The sequence below is a fragment of the Symphalangus syndactylus genome, chromosome 7 (genome assembly GCF_028878055.3).
Source record: "Symphalangus syndactylus isolate Jambi chromosome 7, NHGRI_mSymSyn1-v2.1_pri, whole genome shotgun sequence".
Classification (NCBI taxonomy): domain Eukaryota; kingdom Metazoa; phylum Chordata; class Mammalia; order Primates; family Hylobatidae; genus Symphalangus; species Symphalangus syndactylus.
In genome coordinates this window covers 67,089,695-67,114,059 of record NC_072429.2, presented here as the reverse complement: position 1 = coordinate 67,114,059, position 24,365 = coordinate 67,089,695, and the positions used below count along the sequence as shown (strand labels likewise).

At 36.4% G+C, this 24,365-nt stretch overlaps 1 protein-coding gene across 7 annotated transcripts in view; it reads left to right on the top strand.

The window, feature by feature from the left end:
• SNTG1 (syntrophin gamma 1) overlaps positions 1–24,365 on the top strand; it is an 870,442-nt gene that overhangs the window by 520,800 nt on the left and 325,277 nt on the right. For all 7 annotated transcript variants that reach the window (XM_055286457.2, XM_063643316.1, XM_063643313.1 and 4 more), the window contains 4 exons: positions 4,760–4,816; positions 16,086–16,143; positions 16,974–17,017; positions 17,106–17,147. In XM_055286457.2, coding sequence (XP_055142432.1) covers positions 4,760–4,816; positions 16,086–16,143; positions 16,974–17,017; positions 17,106–17,147 — 201 coding nt within the window. The remainder of the gene's footprint in view (positions 1–4,759; positions 4,817–16,085; positions 16,144–16,973; positions 17,018–17,105; positions 17,148–24,365) is intronic.

Here is a 24,365-nt window from a genome sequence, read left to right as displayed (position 1 = left end):
GCTCTCAGAAAACTTGGAGGAAAAAAGTCAAGGGCATAGTTCTCTTCAATAAACAATTGTAAGTGCTGTGAGAGCTATAAGTACACACAGCAGATTTTTTTATTATTATTATACTTTAAGTTCTAGGGTACATGTGCACAACATGCAGGTTTGTTACATATGTATACATGCACCATGTTGGTGTGCCACACCCATTAACTTGTCATTTACATTAGGTATATCTCCTAATGCTATCCCTCCCCGCTCCCCCCACCCCATGACAGGCCCCAGTGTGTAATGTTCCCCTTCCTGTGTCCAAGTGTTCTTATTGTTCAATTCCCACCTATGAGTGAGAACATGCGGTGTTTGGTTTTCTGTCCTTGACATAGTTTGCTGAGAATTATGGTTTCCAGCTTCATCCATGTCCCTACGAAGGACATGAACTCATCATTTTTTATGGCTGCATAGTATTCCGTGGTGTATATGTGCCACATTTTGTTAATTCAGTCTATCATTTTTGGACATTTGGGTTGGTTCCAAGTTTTTGCTATTGTGAATAGTGCCGAATTAAATGTACATGTGCATGTGTCTTTATAGCAGCATGATTTATAATCCTTTGGGTAGATACCCAGTAATGGGATGGCTGGCTCAAATGGTATTTCTAGTTCTAGATCCTTGAGTAATCGTCATACTGTCTTCCACAATATTTGAACTACTTTAGGGTCCCACCAACAGTGTAAAAGTGTTCCTATTTCTCCACATCTCTCCAGCATCTGTTGTTTCCTGACTTTTTAATGATCGCCATTCTAACTGGTGTGAGATGGTATCTCATTGTGGTTTTGATTTGCATTTCTCTGATGGCCAGTGATGATGAGCATTTTTTCATGTGTCTGTTGGCTGCATAAATGTCTTCTTTTGAGAAATGTCTGTTCATATGTACACATAGTAGATTTTTAATAATTAGAAGCCATCATCCTCATTATTCCTTTTCCACCTTCAGCTACTCTTCCTCAGTTGTCAAAAAGAACTATTAACATTCTCTATTTTCTTTCCATTATTGTTCTACAAACAATAATGTATTGGTTTCTGTAACTCAAAATTAGTACAAACAATTTTCCAATGATAATCTCTTTAGTTTCTGCATGGTTTCCACTTCTTCCTAACTTTTTTACATACACATCTCAAAATTTCAATACCAGAGATATGTGAGGCCAACTTTTTTTTGGTGTCGTGTGTATTTTTCTTCCAATATAGTTCATATAATCTCTCTCTATATGCAACTTATATTATAATATTCCAAAAAGCAGGGGTGCTAGTTATATTTTTCTACAAAGCATACTAAGTACTTAATACAAGGATTTTTTTGTAGCATTGATGTTGATTATTTAGGCGTGCAGCATCTTTATAAAGTCCAATATTAACCGCGGGCTCAATCCTTTGCATTTTTGTAAGGACTAAGAAGATTAAATAAAGGCATTTTATATATATGAGACTGTATAGGAGCATCAGCCTGGATTTTGTGTTTTACAAAATAAAATCACTGACAATACTTTGGTCTCCCAAAGGACGGTGCTTTGTTACCTGGCAACAGTCTTTACGACACTGATGATGTGTTAACTAAATATACTTTCAGATCAGCTTCCAGGTATTGTCTGATTTATAAGCTGAGTATTTGAAATGGTTCATTTCTTCTTTTTATTGCGTCTATTTTGGGAGGAGGAAAGAAGCAGAGGTGTAAGGGGATAAGGTGGCAGAGCTACTGCAAACACAAACAACTGAGAATATATTAGCAGAGGCCACACCAAAACAGTTATTTCCCTTTTCATGCTTCATGCTGCCTGCAGTGACCAATGTACAATCTTGGTTTTAAAACACAAAGTAACTTGTTTTGCCTTTTCTCTCCTAACTTTCTTAAAAGTAAGCTAATGAAGAAGCAGCATCTGGAGGCACTGGCTATGGTTTGCATGTGTATGTGCGTGTGCCCAGGTGTTTAATAAAACATTAAGATAAGTGCTGTTTTTGAGATTTTTTTGGTGGTTTCTGCTGACTCTTTAGTCTCTCCGAAATCTTTTCTGAATCAGCAGTTTTGTATTTGATTTGGAACATGTTCTAAATATTCTCCACCAGAGATTAGAGGGCAGGCTTGTTGAGCAGGAGTAAAGAAATTCAAAGAAACGGTTTTTGAGGACCCGGGGATGCTTGTTGTTTCTGTCAAAGGAAAGCAGCATTTCAGTACACATTTAGCTATTGAGCAGCAATTACTGACCAAGTTTTCCTCATGGCCAATTATTGCTATGCAAAACGCTCTACAAAATTTAGGGGATGCCATTTGCTGATTACAATGCATATGCTCTGACTGAAATTTGTATTTTAAGACAACTGATATGGGTTGTCTGGATGACTGCACCACTGATTTTGATACTGTTTTAAAGAATCACATATTTACTTTTTACAGAAAAGGAAAAAAAGAAATAGCTCCTGTCATCCGAGAATTTTAGTTTAGTTGGGTTGTCAGTTTCATAAAAGCAGTTTACCTTTATATTTTGTAGGAAAAATAGTCATGATTTAATTCACCTATTCCTGAATCTTAGTCTTCCAGTATTTGAGTTATTCTATGATGTAAATGTATTAAAATGACTATTAGATAAGAATCCCTATATAGAATATCAGATTGTGTGTGTGTGTGTGCATGCGCATGTGTGTGTGAATATTAAATTTCTACTCTATGCCAGCGTCTTTTACAAATGTTAATTCTCAAAACAAAGCTTTTAATTGCTATGTATTATTTATAAGCATTTTGCAAATTTGAAAACAGAGGCTCACAGGGCATAAGTAATTTGCTGAACGGATGAAGTTGTATGAAGTTGTGGCTATTAGCATCATTGGCACATTCTCTAACTTCAATTCCAATATTGTTTGCAATATTCAACTTCTCTTTAATGAACCATTTAATGAGAAATAATAAAAATTAATTATTCGACAGATTGCACTTCTCCTTTTCAATAAAAAGACATTTCTAATACATAGTTCATTTTAAATTATTAATAGATTTTGTGTACCTATAATGCACATGTTTAATCTTCCTTTTTGCTTTTGTATATGCAGCCATGTTTATATGTGTAGGTTTTGCGATATAAATTCTAAAATATATCTTCCCATATTTGTGGTTGCATTCCTGGGGTAATGCAACAAACAGTACGCTGAAAAATAAAAACAGACTTTGTGGTAGTATTTAATACAAATAGTTTGTCTTATATTTCAAGTTGCTTTGCATAAATTGTTATACACGTACAAGCTTATTTGTACAATTATAATTTTAATGTTGGTTTGAAATTATGATTAGATGACAGATTATAAGAGTAACATAAGTATTTTTGAAATAGATGAAATTACTCAGCACATTGTCAAAATAAAGAAAATTTATTTTATTGAATGCTACTCATTTGCATTCAATAGTAATAATAATAATTTCTAAGTAAATATGCACCATCTTCATCAAAAAGTCTTACTTTCAAAATTCAAAATAAATCAATAATAGTATACCTCAAATTCTGATATGGCGATCTTGTTCTTTAAGTATTATTTTGTTCTATTTACAGAAACCAAACTTTTGGCTAAAAAAGGAAGTTTTTAACCTTGCCAAAATGAAGAGTCTTATGCTATCTTAAAATATTTAGCAAGAGCCACCAGAAGCACACATTTTTCCGATTTTCACTAGTTCTTTTAAAATGATATTATCTGTTCCACACAGTTTCTGCAGAACAAGGGAATGAGGGAAGCAATTCATCTGTAAGAAAGAGGGCAGTATTTACGTTTGGAAATGGGTAACGTGGGCAAAAGGTATTTGTAGAGATATAGGGACCAGATAACAAATATCTACCCCAGATGCAGGGGAAAAGGGTCAGTGTCTCAAATGGTTCTGCATAGGGGAAGGTTCAAGAAGATTGATGTAATGGAGCAAGATATAAGTTAAAGCGTTCAGCCCTATAGCATGCCTCCACAGTAAGCACTATGTAAAGATGACTGCCTAAAATCAGAGCAGTATTGATTTTTCAAATTGAAAATTACAGGATTTGTCTAAACGTAGCTCTTTGTTCTCATGTCATCATCTTTGTGATTTTGAAGTTTTATAGGCCAGTAATTGAATTACTTCTATTGTGGAGAGAAAAAGAAACTGATTTTTAAAGTTGATAATTCAATGATCATTATTACTTAGATGTGTAATTTATTCATTTCATGAAAAAGCAATTAATTTATTTTGGACTTGGTTTATTCACTTTCAATCTAAAACACACATGAATCATTTCTGTACTGGCCACGGCAGCCTCCCACCTTAGCTCCCAAATTCCAGGCAGTGTTGGAGACAGGGCCATGGTTTACCAAGATCATATTTACCATTGCCTCTGAGTTACTTTTATATAACCTAAAACTTGTCATTTCTTAGAAAACAAGAATACGTAATGTGAAAATAAGAAGAGGTATAAAAGTTAAGATTTCAAAATATGTCCAAAATAATCATTGAGAAGAACTTATTTTTAAGAGTTTAGGAGTTTATAACGCTTTAGTCCCTTTTATTTTAACAGGTAGCCCTTTGATTTAAAAGTCAAGGACTATTTATTACAAGATGTGGAGCCTCTATCCCAGCACAAAAGAGTTCTCTTTTTTTTTTTTAAAGAGCAAAAGCAAAACTCAGAAGAAAACAAAAAAAAAAACAACAAAAAATGGTGTGTAAGTATAGTATTAGGAAACACTAACCATTCTTAAAAATCCTGTCTTTCAGGAAAGAACGGTGACCATCAGAAGACAAACAGTAGGAGGATTTGGATTAAGCATAAAGGTAGCTTGCCTTTCTAGTCTATCCTTACAAAGGCCATGCCATAAGAGCTGAACTTTGGTGCATTTCAATGTTTGCTGATTAATAATTAGACAAGAATGGCTATAGCAAACTCCCTAATATTTGGATGGGGATGTAAATTAGGTAGGTTCCCACAGAATTCCTGCAAACTCTTACCATTTGATTTAGAAAGTTTAGCAAAGAATATGGGAACTTTACCTTATGATTGAATTTAACTCGTTAACTTTATCTGGTTTTTCTGAAATGTTAAATATGATGTCGTGTGCATATCTTTCTTTAACCAACTGGAGTAGGAAATGATGATCTGCTGTAAATAGAACAATAACAAGTTTCACACTAATAAAGCCCAATAGTAAATGAGATATCGTATTCTGTTCTTGTTTATTTTTCATTTTTAAAAAAGAAATCAGTAAATTTAATTGTACAGTGCTAATCATATAGGATAGACTTACAGTCTTTGTATAGGCTTTATTTTAAAAGTGAACATATGTGTTGAATTTATTATCAAATTTTAAAGGCCTTATTTTGTATATTATTGACTATTAGAGATGTACCATATCTGCAATTTATTATCATTGAAATAAAGGATAAATTTTTAAAGCATAGGAAATTGTGTAAATATTGAAGAGTTAATCTCATGACTGCAATGCCTTTATCAAACCTACCTCTCTTCATAGATAAACGAAGTTTAATTTTATAATTCTTGGGTTAGTTATTTGACTTATATAGGGTGAAAATAATTTATATATTTCAAATACACATTGCCTGAAATTTCAACACAACTAATGTCATACATGTATGGAAAGCAGAACTCTAAATTTTGTGAACATCAGCTCTAGTTGACTTTGTGAAAATGACTCAGAGTAGGAATCAGTATGCAATAGTGTTGTATTGTCAGTGATAAGAAAAGAATATTGCTATAAAGAGCACTAGCTTTAAAACATATTTTGTACATTCAGTTTATCAAAGTGAAACTTTATCTTATCACCAACTAAGACCAGGGAGGCATGCAGAACAAATTATAGGATGTGAAACGTATGCCATAAGAATTTCATCACTCAATAAATGAGATTATTTTTGGTTTTGCCTTTTTTTTTTTTTTTTTGGCCAGGCTGTTTATTGCGATTGCTGTGAAGAATTTGAAAGTACCACTAAAGATACTAGAAAATCCATGAATAAAATCCAATAGTGAGAGCTGATTTCATCTGAAATAATCATTTTTACTGAACCAGGCACTAACTCTATTTCTGGTAGTAGGGCTTCCATTAATTTTGTGTCACCTAGAAATGTTCTTTTCCTTTTTTTGTTGTTTTTTGTATTTTTAATTTAAACCCAATAATACAATGCTACTTATTTTTACTAAAATGCCACATTTTAACCTAGATAGTTTTTAAAGCATCAATAATTTTTCTAAATAAATCTTTTTGTTTTAATATTTTCATTATTTAAATCCAAACAAAACTATTATATATATAATAAATAGTATATTTTTTGAATTAAATAAGCATGCATTTTCCATTCAAATATTGACCAAAAAGTGGTATTTGAGCTATGATCAATATCTTATATTAGGGTTAACAAAAAAGAACTTTTTGCAAAATTCTTTTTTTTATTTTTTTATTTTTTTTTTATTATTATACTTTAGGTTTTAGGGTACACGTGCACAATGTGCAGGTTTGTTACATATGTATCCACGTGCCATGTTGTTTTGCTGCACCCATTAACTCGTCATTTAGCATTAGGTATATCTCCTAATGCTGTCCCGCCCCCCTCCCCCCACCCCACAACAGTCCCCGGAGTGTGATGTTCCTGACACACTCTGACAAGAAATACAAACATCAAGACTTTTATTTAGAATATTACTCATTCATCCTAAAGAGATTCCTTTTATGGTTTTTTATTTTTACTTTCTCATACTTACCTCTGAACTTCATTTTTCTATTTTTTAAACTATCTTTTATTGTGATTATTTAGATCAAAATATGATTCTTTCTTTTAACTAGCAATGTTATTACAAAAATCTCTTTGCCTGTCATATATGAATTGAGTAAACTACTATGTTTATCTGTTAGCACTATTTTCCTTAGATCTGAGAATTTAAAAACATATATAAACATTTTTTTAAATATCATTCTAGGCTAGAAGCAGAATTAGTATTTTAATGTTGAACTATTTATTTATAGTTTTCAGGAGCAATTTGAGCCACTAATAAAAGTATGCATATAAATACATAAACGCATATCTTACACTTATTTGCTTCAGTTAAGTAATCCTCACCAGCACACACCCGAAAGATTGGTGGTGAGAATTATTAATTAAAACCTTTATGGTCTCGACTTAAGATCACAGAAGGAAGATGGTATGTTAGACAACTGAAAAGCCATTTACCAATGTAGTTAAGACTCTTACAGGTGCTTGTGAATTCTGCTGGACTCAGAACACATTTTAGTATTATGTTTAAAAAAACACTCTTTTAAAGAAAAAAAAATCTTGGTTAAAGGGTAACGAATGCTCTTTTTAGACAGAATGCAGTCAAATGCTCTAACATGTGCTGCTAGAAGTCAAAGCCAGCTGGCCATGCCCTACACTCTTGACAGATCTTGGCTTGGGGACTTTCCTGTCACAGTCACCACTGTGTATCATGGTAATTCCTCACATCTCCCCACAAAGTGGACAAGGACAGTGTGGTGGGGCTTCTTATGTAGGTTTGAGTCCATTGTTTTGTTGGTTAATATGTCTCAATGGCTGTGGGCTGTGGGCAACATGATGTCTCTGTAGCTACCAGTGTCCACAAATCCTTGATGTCTGCTGCTCGTGTGCAATATTGCTGTCTCTCTCAAGTCCTGTCTCCAGCCAGAGTACCTTGTAAGGTACAAGTTGGTGGGAAAATAAAAGTTAGCCTTTACCTTCATTTTTCTTCTTTACCTTATGTAAGACATTGTACAAACTTCTGGGACAAAACATGTGCAGGTGGCTGGGAGGTTGAGGCAGTTCTGTGTCCCTACAGCTTAATTCTAGGACTTTAACTCTTCCCTTGAAGTACTAACGCTAGATACGATGCAGACCACATTGAGGAGGGTTCCTATGTCAAAAATTCCTGAAATCCCAAAGAATAAGAGAAAAATATATATTTAGTAGAAATGAAAGGAATATTGAAACAGCTTTACATTTTAAAAATATGACTTAAGTAAGTTCGAATCCTTTTTCTTTTCAAATTTTGTCTAGTTTTCTTTCCATTATTCCTTAATTTTTCTCTTGAAATTTTTTGAAGCATATTCTTTGGAGTTTCTTACCGAATCTGAGCCTGTCCTTTGAAGGTCATACTTACCATTTCTTCAAATCATCTCCAGAAATGCTAGACACTCAATTTGAAACACAGCCACCCAAAAAGAGTTCTGACATCGATTACATTGAGATTTAGGGTAGGAATTACTGATTTATCTTCATGGACTTATTTGTCCTTTAGATTTCTAAACTCCTATTGTTTTACAACGAGAATGTTTTACCATTAATAGGTAAAGACCAAAACTGCCTGTTTCTCCATGTTAATTTTAAATAATAAGAAAGAAAAAGCAAAAGTAAAGCCAGAAATGACGTATGAGCACAATGTTCAGCTTTAGCGCATGCTGCACATGGAAAAGCAGATGCCTTGACCAGGGAGGCGCCACACACAGGCTGACACTCTCGCATCCCCATCTCCCAGTTTTGATGAACTAGTTGTCCTCAGCTCCTAATGTGAAAAGAAATCCTTTTTAACCTCTGGGGAGAATGTCCCTTCCTGGTTGTGCTACTTTCTCTGCTTTCCTGTCTCATTCTACAGTTATTCTTTCATTGCTGTTTAGCAACTATAGAAGGATCAATGAGTAACTGAGCCGTAATATAATGAGGTGAAATTTGGAGGCATGACACACACACATTTACACCGGTCCCTGCACTGTCTTTAAGTGAAGCAAATCCCTACTTTAGAGCCTGGAAGGAGAGAGCCGTGCCTCCTTCCTCTCTTATTAGAACCCTTCTTGGGCTTTATGCACCTTGCTCACTCCTGCTCCCAGCCCTCCAGGCATCCTGGCTTATCCAAGATGTTCCCAAGATGTTGCCTTTCAGAGGCATCCTCACTCCTGCTGTAACTTTTGGTATTTTTTGACAGTGATTTAGATTTCTTCCTGCCTGTTATTATTTAATTTTCTTTTATTAAAACATCTCTCAGAAATCACACACTTGTGTGCCTTTTTTTCTTTGTATTAATTTGTCCATCAGTAAAAATAATAATAATAATAATAATCAAGCTCTTCAATTTACTTTTTACAGAAATTTCCACAAAAAGCCCTATCTGGGCTTCCCCCAAAGCTGGACAAAAGAACCACTAAACTTTCAACTTATAATCACATAGTCTGCTGCCTGTTCTCAGGCAGAAACTGCTCCTTTGAAGTGGGCAGATTCAGCAGGCTAGTGGCATCCTGCACATGGCCTCGGGCCTGGCTGCTTTTCCCTGCTTGCAGCACCATTTCTACTGGCATTTTCTGGTTCTTCTCCCAGCCCCACCAACTCTTGTCTCCTTCCCCTCTCAAGTGCCCATCCTCTGGGCTGGACCATCCAGAGACTTGGCATTTATATAAATAACTTTAATAGTTTCCTCAACTACATCTGCAGAAATCACCAAATTTCTGCATTGTAGGATCCAATATTATTGTATTTTGCCTTATTCTTCCTATCAGAATTACCATAGGGATAGTGATGGTAAAGCAAGCCATCGTCTTGCCCTTGTGAGGCTTTATTTATCTCTCATATCCTTTAAAATCCAATACTATCTAGCTGCACATTATTAAATTATACTTCTGTTCATTGTCATTTAAAAAATTACTTTTGAGGGAAAGGATGTTTTAAATGTTATTACCATAAATATATTTTATGCAGTATTTTCCAACAGACACAACTTTCTTATGCAAATAATAAATTATCTATGTCCATTAAATAAGTGTATGCAATCAAAGGTGATTTCTATTTGGAAGATTTAACACTACAGCAATAAAAAATATAATTATAATCATTATTACTCTTAATCATCTTCTCATTTATAAATAATTGCTAATATTTATGCCCTACTTATTAAGTGCCAGATTCTGAGCTAAATACTTTATATTTAGTTTAATTTGCCTTTATTATCCAGCAAAGTAGATAACTATTGTTATACCTTCCACAGACAATGAGATTAAGTGTCAAGAGGTTAAGTAATTCATCTATTGTTATAAGCAGTAGAGTTGGACCTCAGTCCCCCTAGAAGCCGATGACAAAGTCCTCACTCTTAATAACTATGCTTAGAACTAACAAACCTGAAATAAATTACCTCAAAACTCTCTACTCAGGGACACAGATCATGTTTCCTCTCTATGCTGTTTACTTTCTGGTTTATTTAAAACTGAAATAAGGCCAGGCCCGGTGGCTCATGCCTGTAATCCCAGGACTTTAGGAGGCCGAGGCAGGCAGATCATTTGAGGTCAGGAGCTTGAGACCAGCTTGACCAACATGATGAAACTCTGTCTCTAGGAAAAATAAAAAAAAAATTATCTGGGCATGGTGGCACATGCCTGTAGTCCCAGCTACTTGGGAGGCTGAGACAGGAGAATCACTTGAACCCGGGAGGCAGAGGTTGCAGTGAGCTGAGATCACGCCACTGCATTCCAGCCTGGGTGACATAGTGAGTCTCTGTTTCAAAAAAAATTACAATAAAATAAAATAAAATAAAACTGAAATAAATGTGTCAAAATGACCAAGATCAAGTAAGCAATTTTGTAAGATAAAGGGTTGAGTACTAATTGTTTCAAATTTTTCAAATAAAATATATATATATATATTAGTTGTAATAAATGTATGCCTTTTAACTTATTAGTGGTATCTGGGCAAAAATATTTAAATAACAACTGTTGCTATAAGTGCATGGACATGCTTGCATACATTTTTCTGCATTCTGCTTCCCCTGTCATTTTTACTCATCTGATTCACTTGTTTTCACTCTAGACAAAATGAATATGTCCATTTTCATCATAAAAGTAGATAACAGGGACGGGCACAGGGCTCACGCCTGTAATCCAACATTTTGGGAAGCCAAGGTAGGTGGATCACAAGGTCAAGAGATTAAGACCATCCTGGCCAACATGGTGAAACTCCACCTCTACCAAAAATACAAAAATTATCTGGGCATGGTGGCGCGCACCTGTAGTCCCAGCTATTCTGGAGGCTGAGGCAGGAGAATTGCTTGAACCTGGGAGGCAGAGGTTGCAGTGAGCCAAGATTGTGCCACTGCACTCCAGCCTGGGCGACAGAGACAGACTCCATCTCAAAAAAAAAAAAAAAAAAAAAAAAAAAGAGATAACGGGCAGACAGCAGTAAAGCTTAAATTGAGGATTATGGATTAGTCCCAAAAATGAGTTGAAACCACTGGTCAATTCTCATTTCAAAGACCATCACTTTTTTTTTAGTAAATAGCTTTATTGAGGTATAATTCCAATGCCATACAATTTACCCATTTAAAGTGTAGAATTAAATTGTTTTTAGTATATCCGCAGATCTTTGCAACTATCACGACAATTTTAGAACATTCTATCACTTCCAGAAGAAATCTCATATTTATTCATCACCCTTTTATCCCCTATCTCCCTTCTTTCAACCCTGAGCAATGACCATTTCCCTATTTTAGACTTTCATATGAAGGTAATCATATAGCATGTGAGAAAGACAATTATTTTTTGCCAAAATCAAATGAAGTATGTTGGCAGATAAAGATAGCATCCAGAAGGATGATGGCACTTGCCCGTATAACTCCAGGTGATATTCCTTTACTTGCCTCTTCTGTAGTTGTCCATTGCAGCTCTTAACTCTAATTACTGTTATTCTCTGTTTACAAGTAGTTTCCTTTCTCTAAAAGGAAAAATAGTGGTTAGCTCTATGCATCTTCCCTGCACCCCCATGCCCATAATATGATTGATTGATTAATTGATTGATTGGAGTAATAATAATATTGAACTGAAAAGATTACTTGGCAAGACTCCTGATGCTCTAAAAGCATTCCAGGTTTTATTTGGTGGTATTTCACAGTAATGCTGGTAAAACCATTGTGTAGAGTCATTCTCAAAATGCTTTAGATGGAAGTATATATCCTTCTTCCTACAGAGCTAGCTATAAAATCCACTATGCTTTGTAAAAAGAATATTACAAAGCTGAACGATGTATGTGCAAACATTACCTGGGCTGTGCTTTAGAACACTGCCTCCCTTTTCCTAATCTTGTATTTCTTCATAAACTACGATAACAATGCTCAGTTAATTCAAGCATTCTCTAAACCACAGTCATGAGCCACAGTCCCGCCCAGGAATGCCTTGGGGAGAAGATGGTGATGAAAGCCTTGCCTGGACCTCAGGCCATTTACACTCCAGTAGGAAAGTAGACTTTGATCAAAGTTACCAAAATAAATGTAAATCACAGGCATGATCCAGTGCTACATAAGTGTATTATTTCAAGTAAGGAGACACTAAAGGAGGGGGTTTTAAGCCAAAATTTCAAAAATGAACAGTTTCCAGGTTAGGAGGGAAGGAGAAACATACCTGGGCAGACAACAGTGCATGCTGGCGTCCTTCAGGTTCAGGGTTATGGAGGTCCAGGATCCGCACTGGAAGAGAGGCAGTTTGAAGATTCTCATTATTATTCAACTGTCATGAAAGCCTACCACCTGTTTTAAACAAGCCACATGATTTGATTATTGACTGGAAAACCTTACATTTCCCCATTTAGGCCCTGCACTAAATCTAATTAACTGTAGCAGCTGAGCTGCTCACATTTTCTACAGTAATGAAGGCAGTATGATTTTGAGTTCCAATTTTATCTTCTGAGTTTTGTCTTAAAATTCAGTAATTACTAAAGTCATTTTCAGAAATTAGTTTAAAAAGTGCATCAGAGATCCAAATGTCTAATTTAAAAGCAAAAAAAAAACAGGCCAGATGCAGTGGCTCATGCCTGTAATCCCAGCATTTTGGGAGGTCGAGGTGGGCGGATCACCTGAGGTCAGGGAGGGGTTCAAGACCAGCCTGGCCAACATGTTGAAAGCCCATCTCTACAAAAATACCAAAATTAGCTGGGCATGATGGTGAGTGGCTGTAATCCCAGCTACTCATGAGGCTGAGACAGGAGAATCACCTGAACTCGGAAGTGGAGGTTGCAATGAGTCAAGATCGTGCCATTGAACTCCAGCCTGTGAACAGAGCAAGACTCCCTCTCAAAAAAATAAAATAAAATAAAAACAGAAAACCAAAAACCCTGTTTGGATCCAAACCATTCAAATTTCAGGATAAATTTTACATGTAAGAGAAAAACTGTGGTAAAATAAATGTTAGTTACGTTTTGCATTTCAAAGATAGTTACAGTAGTCTCCCCTTAACCTTGGGAGATGCATTCCAAGACCCCAGTAGTTGCCCAAAACTGCACACAGTATTGAATCTTACACTGCATATAACATATTTGCTTACATATACATATTCATGATAAAGTTTAATTTATAAATTAGCATAGTAAAACCTTAACAATAACTAATAATAAAATGGAACAATTATAATAATACACTGTACTAAAAGTTATGTGAATGTGCTTCCTTTCTCTCACAAAATGTGGTATTGTACTGTACCCTGGATAACTGAAACCACAGAAAGTGAAACACAAATAAGCAGGGGATTGCTGTACAAGTCTGGGTGCTGAGGAAAGAATGGGATTATTGAGTCAACCTTCAGAAAAACTCTATCTCAAAAGCCTTTTCTCTGGACGCCAAGAATAGGTTTCCCAATGTCCTGCCATGGTAATTTGCATTAATAGTCTATGCATTAAATAAAAATTGGGGTTCAGTAGCAGAATAAGAGAAAAGGGTGAAATGCAAAAACAGCTGAAGGAAAATACTCTGATAACAGCCTCACTGAGGAGACCAGCAAAATCATTGTTATTCCCTGTCCCAAAATATCTGAATCACAATATCTGGATGATTGTTTCATCGTTTAATTCTACCTAAAAGTTCATCAGTTAATGATTCATTTGAGTTAGCCAGCTTTTTCCTTCTAAGAAACGTAGATGCATCCTTAACATTCTTTCTAATTTCCAAGTATCTCTAGAGGCTATCAGTGACCTTATGCTAGGCCTAGAAAAGCCTTAGACTTCATTCATTCATTCATTCAACTCAACAAACATTTCAAAGATAGACCAGACATTATTCCAGGCACTGGGTTTACATTAATGCACAAAACAAGCTACCAAAAAACGTCTGCACCCTGAAGAAACGTGTATTTTAGTTAGGAATGGGAAGGTGAAAGAAAACAGTAAGTGTGAAAAATGAAAAAATAGCATGTTAGACACTGATAACTGTAATGGGACAAAATAGAACAGATAATAGGGGATTAGGAATTTGGAGTCCTAACTCATAAATATTAAGGGTCTTAGAAGGGATTAATCCTAATCTTATTTACCACTTTAATGCTATGTGAGTTTCCTCATAAATTTTAATAGATGGGCTGTGTTAGCCTAATAGCCCTCCTTTATTCAGTGTTTACTGTGTGCTAAATAAGCACTTAATTTCCACCACACTGTCAGCCACAAATCATTATCTCTGCTCAGATCAGAGGCAGGGTCATCTTAGACACAGTCTGTGTTTGTTAGGGACACACAGACCAAAAAGCAGAACAAGTGGGAGCCATTGTAACCTACGCCAGTAACTTCCCCCACAGAGCTGAGGGGTGCGGTGCATGAATATTAGGTTGCTGTGAAATAGTGAGGAAAAGGGAATGGAGCAGTGGGTTTGAAATTCAATGTGAGTAGGACAGTTTTCATTATCTTAATTATCATATTTTTTCTTAATATTCTGGAAGTAGAAAGGACTCTACTTGCCAAGAAAAAAATTTCAATATTCCTGCTTTTCTAAAAAACTATTGACTACTTTATGTTTAAGTATACTGGTAATTCAGTGCTAAAAATGGACATGCAAGGGAAAAAAGAATATCTCTTCCAAAATAATTTTTTGTACTTGAAACAAAAGCTTAGGTGGTTTACATATTCTGAAGACAGAACAACCTCAATGGAATTCAGATTGTCTTTTCAACTAGGCTGTGTTACAAGTTCTATGCTTCTTTTTATATATGACACTTTATTCTTTTATGTACTGATTTCCTTTTTCTACTACTGCTTTTAACCTTCTCAACTCTGTAATACAGAAAGGGGATTTTTCTTCAGTTTTTAAGGATTCATTTTATTTTCTTTCACATAAGTTTAGCTTACTTGTCTTTCTTTTTTCATATCTCATTTCGTCAAATAAAAAATAGTACTGCTGCAGGCCGGGCGCGGTGACTAACCTCTGTAATCCCAACACTTTGGGATGCTGAGACGGATGGATCACGAGGTCAGGAGATCAAAACTATCCTGGCTAACATGGCGAAACTCCATCTCTACTAAAAATTAGCTGGGCATGGCGCACCTGTAGTCCCAGCTACTCAAGAGGCTGAGGCAGGAGGATGGCGTGAACCCAGGAGGTGGAGGTTGCAGTGAGCCAAGTTCGCACCATGGCACTCCAGTCTGGGCGACAGAGCGAGTCTCCGTCTCAAAAAATAAAATAAATAAATAAATAAATAATAAAAATTGTACTACTTCAATATTCTTGGCAGTATGTTTTACTCTGTAAATTGTTTAGTACGTGCATTCACACAAAGAGGAATTCAATACTAAGGAAGAAAATGCAGATGAATCCCTCGTTTTTCATGCATATGTGCATTCTGATTTTGTTTATCCATTTGTTCTGGTAAAGGTCTCTCTGCTTCCTTGGTATCCCAACGGATCACTGCACCACCAAAAGCCCTTAGCTGCCAGCACAGAATAACTTAGCAGGATAACAGTAATATATAATTATCTGGTGTTTGGAATCCTAAATAAGAATTTCTATTGGACAGCGTTGCTAGACATTGAAGAGAATGCCTATCTAAATACATAATCAATATTTGTTGATAAATGAAAACTTCCAAAGCCAATTGTTATTATTGGATGTCTTAGCAAAATTCTAAACAGGTAGATAATTTTCATGGGAGCACTATCTACTTAGAGGAGAAATTCCACTAGTTTATTTAAATTCTGCCTGGTATCCACTTAACATTCCCTTCAGAGCCTGTATGGTTTCTTAGCTAAAAGCAGCATTTTTTTAGATTAAAAAGTACAATATATGATTTTCTCTTTTCAGGGAGGAGCAGAACATAACATTCCAGTTGTCGTTTCAAAAATCTCCAAAGAACAAAGAGGTAATATGTTTAGAGAACTGTGTACCAGCCATTTCTTTAAGTCATTGTTTTTGAAGTGTGAGATGATATTTAAGGATCATAAATTACAATGTGATTGACTGGCTCCAGCTTCCCCACCTTCAGGCATTAGTGGCTGAGTCTGCTTCCTGGGTCCTTGCCCTTTATCCTCCTGTGGGGGAGGACTTCTCTCACAGAAGGGGACCAAGCCTGAAAGATAGGAACCCTTGAAAGCAGGTATGAGTTAGGGACTACACAGCTTTTCAGTAGTTTCATTAAACCAACAAAGATGCAAAACTAATGATAATAAGTCCTGTCTAGTAAAGACAATTTCAAATATCTGTTTTTCAGTTCTCATTTGCAATTTTACTCAGCTAACCATTCATAAGAAACTGTAGGAAAAATAGTGGAGATATAAAGCAGATGTCTCAAGAACTGAAATTAGTAAAACAATGTAATGTTTAAAAATGAACTTGGAGCCAATTCCATAGCTGAAGGATTGAATGTCTATGTCTTAAACTTTTTCACAGAGACCTAATAATCTTAAGTGTGTGAGAAAATGTGGTCTTCTACCCTTAGAAGAGTGGCTCATTTTTAGCAACTGTTAGGTCTGCAATAGTAAAAGTAAATGGAAATATGTCTGCATATGCTTCAGTAATTAGACTGAATCATATTGTTTTGAATTTCCATTTTTTGTGGATCTTTTAAGATGCTAACCATATAAAACATTTAATTTTTATATTTGTAAATTTCATCTTTATTTGATTAAAAGTCCTTTCATCTGCATAACAAAAATAGTCAATGCATTATCAATTGTGCTTTTTCATTCACAGCGGAACTTTCAGGACTACTCTTTATTGGAGATGCAATTCTACAGGTACACATTTTATCACTATATGTGTGGTCAAAACATTAACTCAATTTACAATATGCCATGGGAAACTATGCTTTTCTTTTCATTGCAGATAAATGGCATTAATGTGAGAAAATGTAGACATGAAGAAGTGGTGAGTTTGCGTTTTCCTAATGTCATAATTTTCCCCATGTGCAATTAAGAATTTAGTGCATTGCTGAAGACTGTCATTTCATTCATTAGGCAGATATGACATTTATCCAGTTTGATATCAAATTTTCAAATGTTCTCTTAATTTTTTTAATTAGAAATAAATTAATGAGTCCTATCAAGGATGAAATGTGTTTTGAAGAATCCTTAAAGATGGTCATTTTCTATGTTTTTCCAGTTTTTCTATCTACCCCTACCAGTCAATATCCACTAAATACACTACTAGGCGAAATATATCTCTAAATCTCTGTAAATGTTTAAAAGCTTATAAACAATACATTTATGCCTGTAGAATCTCACACGGTACAGTCATCCCTCCCTATTCATGGGATTTCACATCGGCAGATTCAACCAACCATCTGTAGAAAATATTTGGGGAAGAACAATAAGAAATAACAATCAATAATAAAAATAATACAAAAAATAACTATTACATAGTACTGCATTATATTAGATATTACAAGTTATCTAAAGATTATTTTAGGCATACAGGAGGATGTGCATAGTTTATATGCAAATACTACAACATGTTATATAAGAGACTTGAGCATCCACAGGTGTTGGTATCCTCTGGGGTCCTTTCTGGAACCAATTCCCCACAGACAGATTACCTAGGAACAAATGGAAGGGCATATAAAGACTGCGTGTGTGTGTAGTCTGTGTGTGTGCGTTTGTGTGTTTGTGTGGGGGGGGTGGAGAAAGAGAGAGAGAGAGAGAACCTTAACCTCAGGGCAGACAGGTTTAGCAATAGACAGAGTAGTCATCCAGTTTTATGGCAGTATTTTCTTAGATTTGTGAATATGCAGATTCCCAAGCCCTGGAATTAGACATTCTAATTCAGCCAGTTTGGGAAGGCCCAGGGATGTGGATTTAGCAGCCGGCCTAAGTCTTTCCATTATAGGTGGCCTCTAAATTAAACTTTCAGAGAAGGTGAAAGGTTAAGGAACTTCTGTTGAGGGTGGTGAAATGACATTAAAAAAATACAGAAAGGAACAGAACTGTGGTAGGAATTCTGGGACATGTCTGTCGTGGTTGATTAAATATCATTCAAAAACCTCACTGATTTCTGTATCAGCTCCTATGGGAAAGAGTAGAGGAGAAATTGTATTTAAAAGTTTATACTCAAAGGTCAAAGAAAATAAGAAATACTGTAGGCCTGTTGCTTGTCACAGCTCTAGTTTATTTGGTTTTTGAATAGATTGCTCCTCTGTTAAAAGCTATTTAGAGAAAACTATGTTGATACATTTCAAATCTAAGAGAGGCAACCTCAAGTGTGTGAAAAGCCACGGCTGCACAAGAACTGATACGAAGGAGGGTTTTTAATTAGGAACACTTGGCATAACTAATCAAGGTTTTTTAATATTTGTCACTTGTCTTTGTCTTCTTAAAATTTTATTTGAGTCATGCTCTTGCCACTCTGTGCTCAACTTCATGTAAAGTATACATATTTCAATTCCCAAGTTGCCTACAAATATGTGCAAAGAAAACTAGTATTTTAGAACAAATTTGTAAACAAGTGAGAAACCAGCACAGCACAGAGTCTTCTATTTTGCAGATTCCTATGTAAATTTTAAATATAGTCACATAAGCAAAGCTGCTTGTAACTTGGCTCTTTTTTCAAAAGTACAGTGATTTTAAACTCATTACCCAGGGAGTAAAAGCAAGTGCATTCTCTTTTAAAACCACATGCTGTTAGATGGAATGCAATTTGCCCTTCAGAGGCAGGCAGCATGCTTAGACAAACTGAGATGGAGCTTTGATTAAACAGATTAGTGCGACATGAAAGATTAGAACGCGCTAATAATTCCACTTATGAATGGTGCTCATTCTGTTATAAAGGAAAGAAATTTGGGATTGTATTGCAAATTACATGTAGTCCTTCACAATAAACTTTTATTTTTTTCTGAGAAGCTTAACTCTACCAGCTTTGAAATATGAGTACTAATATTTTTATTTATTTCTAATATTTGACTTTCCAACAGCTATTAGATGCTTTGTCCTCACTGCTTATTAGCTAAGCCAATAGACTTACACCTCAGTAGAACAGAGATATTAATTAAATGTTTAATAATAACCCTACAAGGGCAGAAAAAGGTATAACAAGCTGAGAGAATGTAGGTGGTTTTGAGCTAGCATGCCGATGTACCACATTTCTGATTCCAAATAGCATGCTGATATGCCACATTCCTTGTAAAACACCAAATTCAGAAACAAATTGGGCAGGTATGGAAGCATGCTGTTCGTGCATGTAACTTTTATTTTATATACCTACTCTATTCCTTGATGTTAGAAATTCTGCTTTCAGCCTATGATCAGCTTTACTGTCAACAGGCCTCAAAAGTATAAATGTTACTTTAGTGTTGGAGTTAGCAGGTTTGATTTATACAGAAGGGGGATTTTACGTTGTCCAGGTAGTGGACAGTACCTGGTGCTGTGAGCAGTGGGTGCTCAGTAGATTTGTGGATGGGATTCTGTAACCAAATGCCTAGAATTAGATCACGGAAGCATTTACATCTACTGTATATATTTCTCATGGGACCAGTACGGGAGTGTAAGTGAATTCCCGGCTTCACCACATCACCGACTGCACTCTTGCTGGAAGATTGTTAAGGAAGAGAAGCTCACAGTTTCCTCATGAAAGGAAACTAGAACCAGTGCCCAGCACCGCTTGGCATGCAGCATGGTGCCATAGGGCTTCAATGCTCAGAAACAACTCTGCAAATTGTAGCTCAACCACTTACAAACATTGTAATTTAAGGTGAACGGAATGAACTGACCTTTTCTATCCCTCTATTATGTATTCATAAAAATGAACCATTAATAAATGTTATGGGAATGAATGAGAGTACCATATGTGAAACTCCAAGCACATACCTGGCAATTAATCGGTAATACATTATTTTGATGCCACCAAATGCCGCCGCTCACATGCTGCTGCTCTTCTCCCTATCCCCCCTCCGTGGGCACTGCTGTGTCAAGGTGGGACAGGGTCTGCTTAGGAGCCATGATGGGCCCTGGGGTGTCACACACAGACAGAGCCAATGCTGCTGCTCAGCATCCCATGCTTCCTCCAGCAACTCCAGTGAGGAGTTGACATGGTCAAGAGTGGCACAGCAAGAGTGGCAAGACCGTGTGAAAAATGGGGATTCCTTGTTCACGCTAGCAGCGTGTGTTTTTATTTTCCATGTGAACATGTTTTGGAGCTTATGAGTTGTGCCTCCAAGACACCAAAGCCCATCAAGGAAAACGATCTATTGCCACTGCTGATGTTAACATTGATGCTATTCTCCTTAGCACTGAACCTTAGACACATTAAGCTGATGGCCATCTCTATATCTTGTCATCTGTATTTTTCTTTTGCTTAACAAGTAAACTGATCACGTATCAAGAATTATCTGGCCCAGCACTTTGGGAGGCCGAGGTGGGCAGATCACGAGGTCAGGAGTTCAAGACCAGCCTGACCAACATGGTGAAATCCCATCTCTACTAAAAATACAAAAACATTAGCTGGGCGTGGTGGCATGCGCCTGTAACCCCAGCTAATTAGGAGGCTGAGGCAGGCGAATTGCTTGAATCCAGGAGGCAGAGACTGCAGTGAGCTGAGATCACACCACTGCACTCCAGCCTGTGCGACAGAGCAAGACTCCGTCTGAAAACAAACAAACAAAACAAAACAACAACAACAACAAAAGAATTGTCTGAGTGGCTGGGTGGCCAGGTGCGGTGGCTCACGCCTGTAATGCCAGTACTTTGGGAGGCCCAGGAGGGCAGATCACTTGAGGCCAAGGGTCCCAGACTGGTCTAGCCAACATGGTGAAACTCTATCTCTAGTAAAAATACAAAAATTAGTCAGGCGTGGTGGCGCGCACCTGTAATCCCAGCTACTCGGGAGGCTGGCGCAACAGAATTGCTTGAACCCAGGAGGCAGAGGTTGCAGTGAACTGAGATCATGCCACTGCACTCCAGCCTGTAAGACAGAGCTAAAAAAAAAAAAAAAAAAAGAATTATCTGAGTGCCATCTATGTGAAAAGCACTGAGACTGAGTACTTTCTGAGGCTGAGTACTTTGTGTGATAAGAAAGAATATATAAATAACTCTATATCGCTGTAACCTTATTGGTATGTGGACATCATTTCTTTAGATTTTAATAATTGAGTATACAAAAAATTTAAGGAAAGTATTAGAAAGGGGCAATATGAAAACAATGTTTATTTACCGTGGTCTTTAACATATAACAATGGTGATCTTCCTCTCTTCACCAGAAATAATAGGAAATAAGATTTAACTATAGCAGAAAAGTATTTGTTGAGTAAAAAGCATCCTGGTTCTAACAGGATAATCTATTCGTATAAATGAAATTTCCATCTAATGAGACTTTTGAAAGAGATCATCATTAGGCAAAGCAAGATAGATGCATAGCTGATTCCAGAGGTTTCCTTTTAAAGTAGCATTTCTGCTTTCAGATTTGAGATTTATGAGTTTCAAAAAAAAATGTTCATCTGCTTTTTGTTTCTATGATTCTCATGAATAGAATTTATTAGGTAATTTGAATTGCAAAAATTAACACCTAATTCTGAAGTCATGATTTTGAACTAAACTCTAAAAAAATTCATAATTCTACATAATTATAAAAGAACAGACTGAGTAACTAAAACTATGTAATTTAAAATGACACCTTCATACAAAGAAAACAAATGCTGATAAAACCTAATGCAAAAATCCTGGTTAATAGCATTTTGCTTGTTATGATATATGCCTAAGTTAATTTAAAATTTCCATTGGAGTAAGAACATATTCTTTTTTACTTTAGATTAATCAGACAAAAACAATACAAGAGTTATAACAAATTATCTGGAAAAAGGCATAAATTTATATATTGGAACAGTCTAGGAGGTTTTATGTGTCACCAAGGAACATATTTAGCATGTGAGTTGTGCACAAAGATCATTTTAGATTAAAATGTCATGAGGTACAAATCATGTTTTACCTAACTGCTAATGATTACATTGTTTACAGTCTGGAAATAGGTTTTGAGCTCTAAGTGATTAATACTTCCTTAAGAATTCTAACCATACTGGATAGTTTTTCTTTGAATTAACTTCCACCAAGGAAAGCCATATGCAATGTAATTTAAATTTGAATATTTCTCAGTGCTCTGGGAAACGTTTGGTGCAAAAACAGAAGGCCAGAAATACTGTCTACACTATGTCTGCTTTTGAAAAGAAATAAAATATCCTTGCCTTATTTTCATACTTAGCTTTGCATTAATACTTTTAGGGATGCCTTTTTTGCTAGACCCACATGTCCTTCCCCTGTATAAGTTAGGCATCCAGACAGCACAGGTGACATTTTAATGACATGCATGCTTGTACTCCTGACTGCTGATTCTTATCAAATCTTTATTTGTCCTCTTATTTTTTGAGTGAAGCTGAACAACTTAGAGAACTGAAAGACCCAATTTTGCAAAGCTCCATCTAGTCCATCCCTTCAGCTGTAACAAAATACTTGCAACTGGGTACCTTATAACTAATAGACGCTTTTTTTTTTTCCCTCACAGTCATGGAGACTGGGAAGTCCAAGATTAAGGCACTAACAGGCTTGGAGGCCACTGAGGGCTGCTCTCTGCTTTAAAGATAGTGTCTTCTTGCAGCCTCCTCTGGAAGGGATGAAAGCTGGGTGGGTGCTCACATGGCAGAAAAAATCTGAAGGGCCAAGCAGCTCTCTGAAGATCTTTTATGAGAGCATTAATTCTGTTCATGAGAGTGAAACACTCCTGATTTAATAACTTCCCAAAAGACCACCACTTGCTACCACCACAATGGGGGTCAAGTTTCAATATAAAATTTAGAGGTACACAAACATTCAAACCTTAGCACCTTCTAATAATGAGACAAAACCAGGCCTGAAAAGCCAATTACTTAGTGGGGCCCCAGCCAATTTCCTTGGAGAGGAGTCTAAAAACAGGATACATCCCAGCAGGCACACCTAAACCAGGTCAAATTGGGAGGAGAAAGCTGGCAGGGCAGGCATGGGTGAGCCTGCAATCCCTTCACACATTCCGCAAGGATCTTCTCAGACACTCTCCTATCTGGGGGGTTGGAATGAGGAATGCGTGTTATACAAATTCCAAAATTTTCACATAGCTGACATTTTATTTTCAAAATAATCAGCTGATCAAACTGAAAGCCAAGGGGAAGAAACCGTATGACAATGGAGGTTTTAACGCAAGGTAAAAGTTTTGTCACACTTTCCACTGTTTGATGTTGATAAAGGGCCTCATTCTGCCTCGCCCTCGTTTTTCTCATCTGAAGGATTATTAAGAGTTCGAAGTAGATTATTGCTTAGGTCTTTTTCAGGTAAAATGTTCAATTCTTTCATTGTCAAAGAACACAAACATTTGTTAAAGCCCACAGAGCTGCAGCACACGCAGAGGAACCTCTAATGGGGCTAACTATGGGCCTCGGTGGATGACAACGCATCCACACTGGCTCAGCAATGGTCACAAATGCACCATGCTGAGGCAAGATCTTAGTAAGAGGGGATGTCTTTGTATTCCTGACTCTTTCCGAATTCTCTATCAAAAGACAATTTTAAGGCTTTCCCAAGGAGCAAATGTACAATTTTAAGCAAATGAATACAGAGATGTGAGATTAGGCAAAATGTTTTTACTTCTCTCCCCTTTTGAAACACTTTTTATATGACAATAAATAACTCTTTAAAGGTAAAAATCATAAAGATAAAAGAGGAGGAGAAGAGAAGACAGGGGGCAAGGGTTGTTGGTAACTTTATTTAAGAATAGAGAGCAGATAGACAAGACAGGGGGATCCTGAAAGGCCAGGGGGCTGTAGCCAAAGCTGCCATCCAGCAAACATCCCCACTGTGGGCCTCAGACAGGAATTGTGGATGGGAGTGTTGAAAGGAAGGGTTGAAGAGGTGTAGCCAAGAACAGGCAATCGAATTAGAGTTCAAGAGGCTCTGAGTATTCAGCCCCAGGCACTGCCATAAGTACAGTGAGATGTACATTCTGGCCATAAGTGGTCTGCGTTTGTCCTTCTTTCAGCTCTCAGAACACTGGCAGCCGGTTTCCCCACTCAGAGAAGAGGTGAGAGGATTCTTTTTTAGTGAAATTGATCTAACAGAAATAATCCACAAATAGTACATT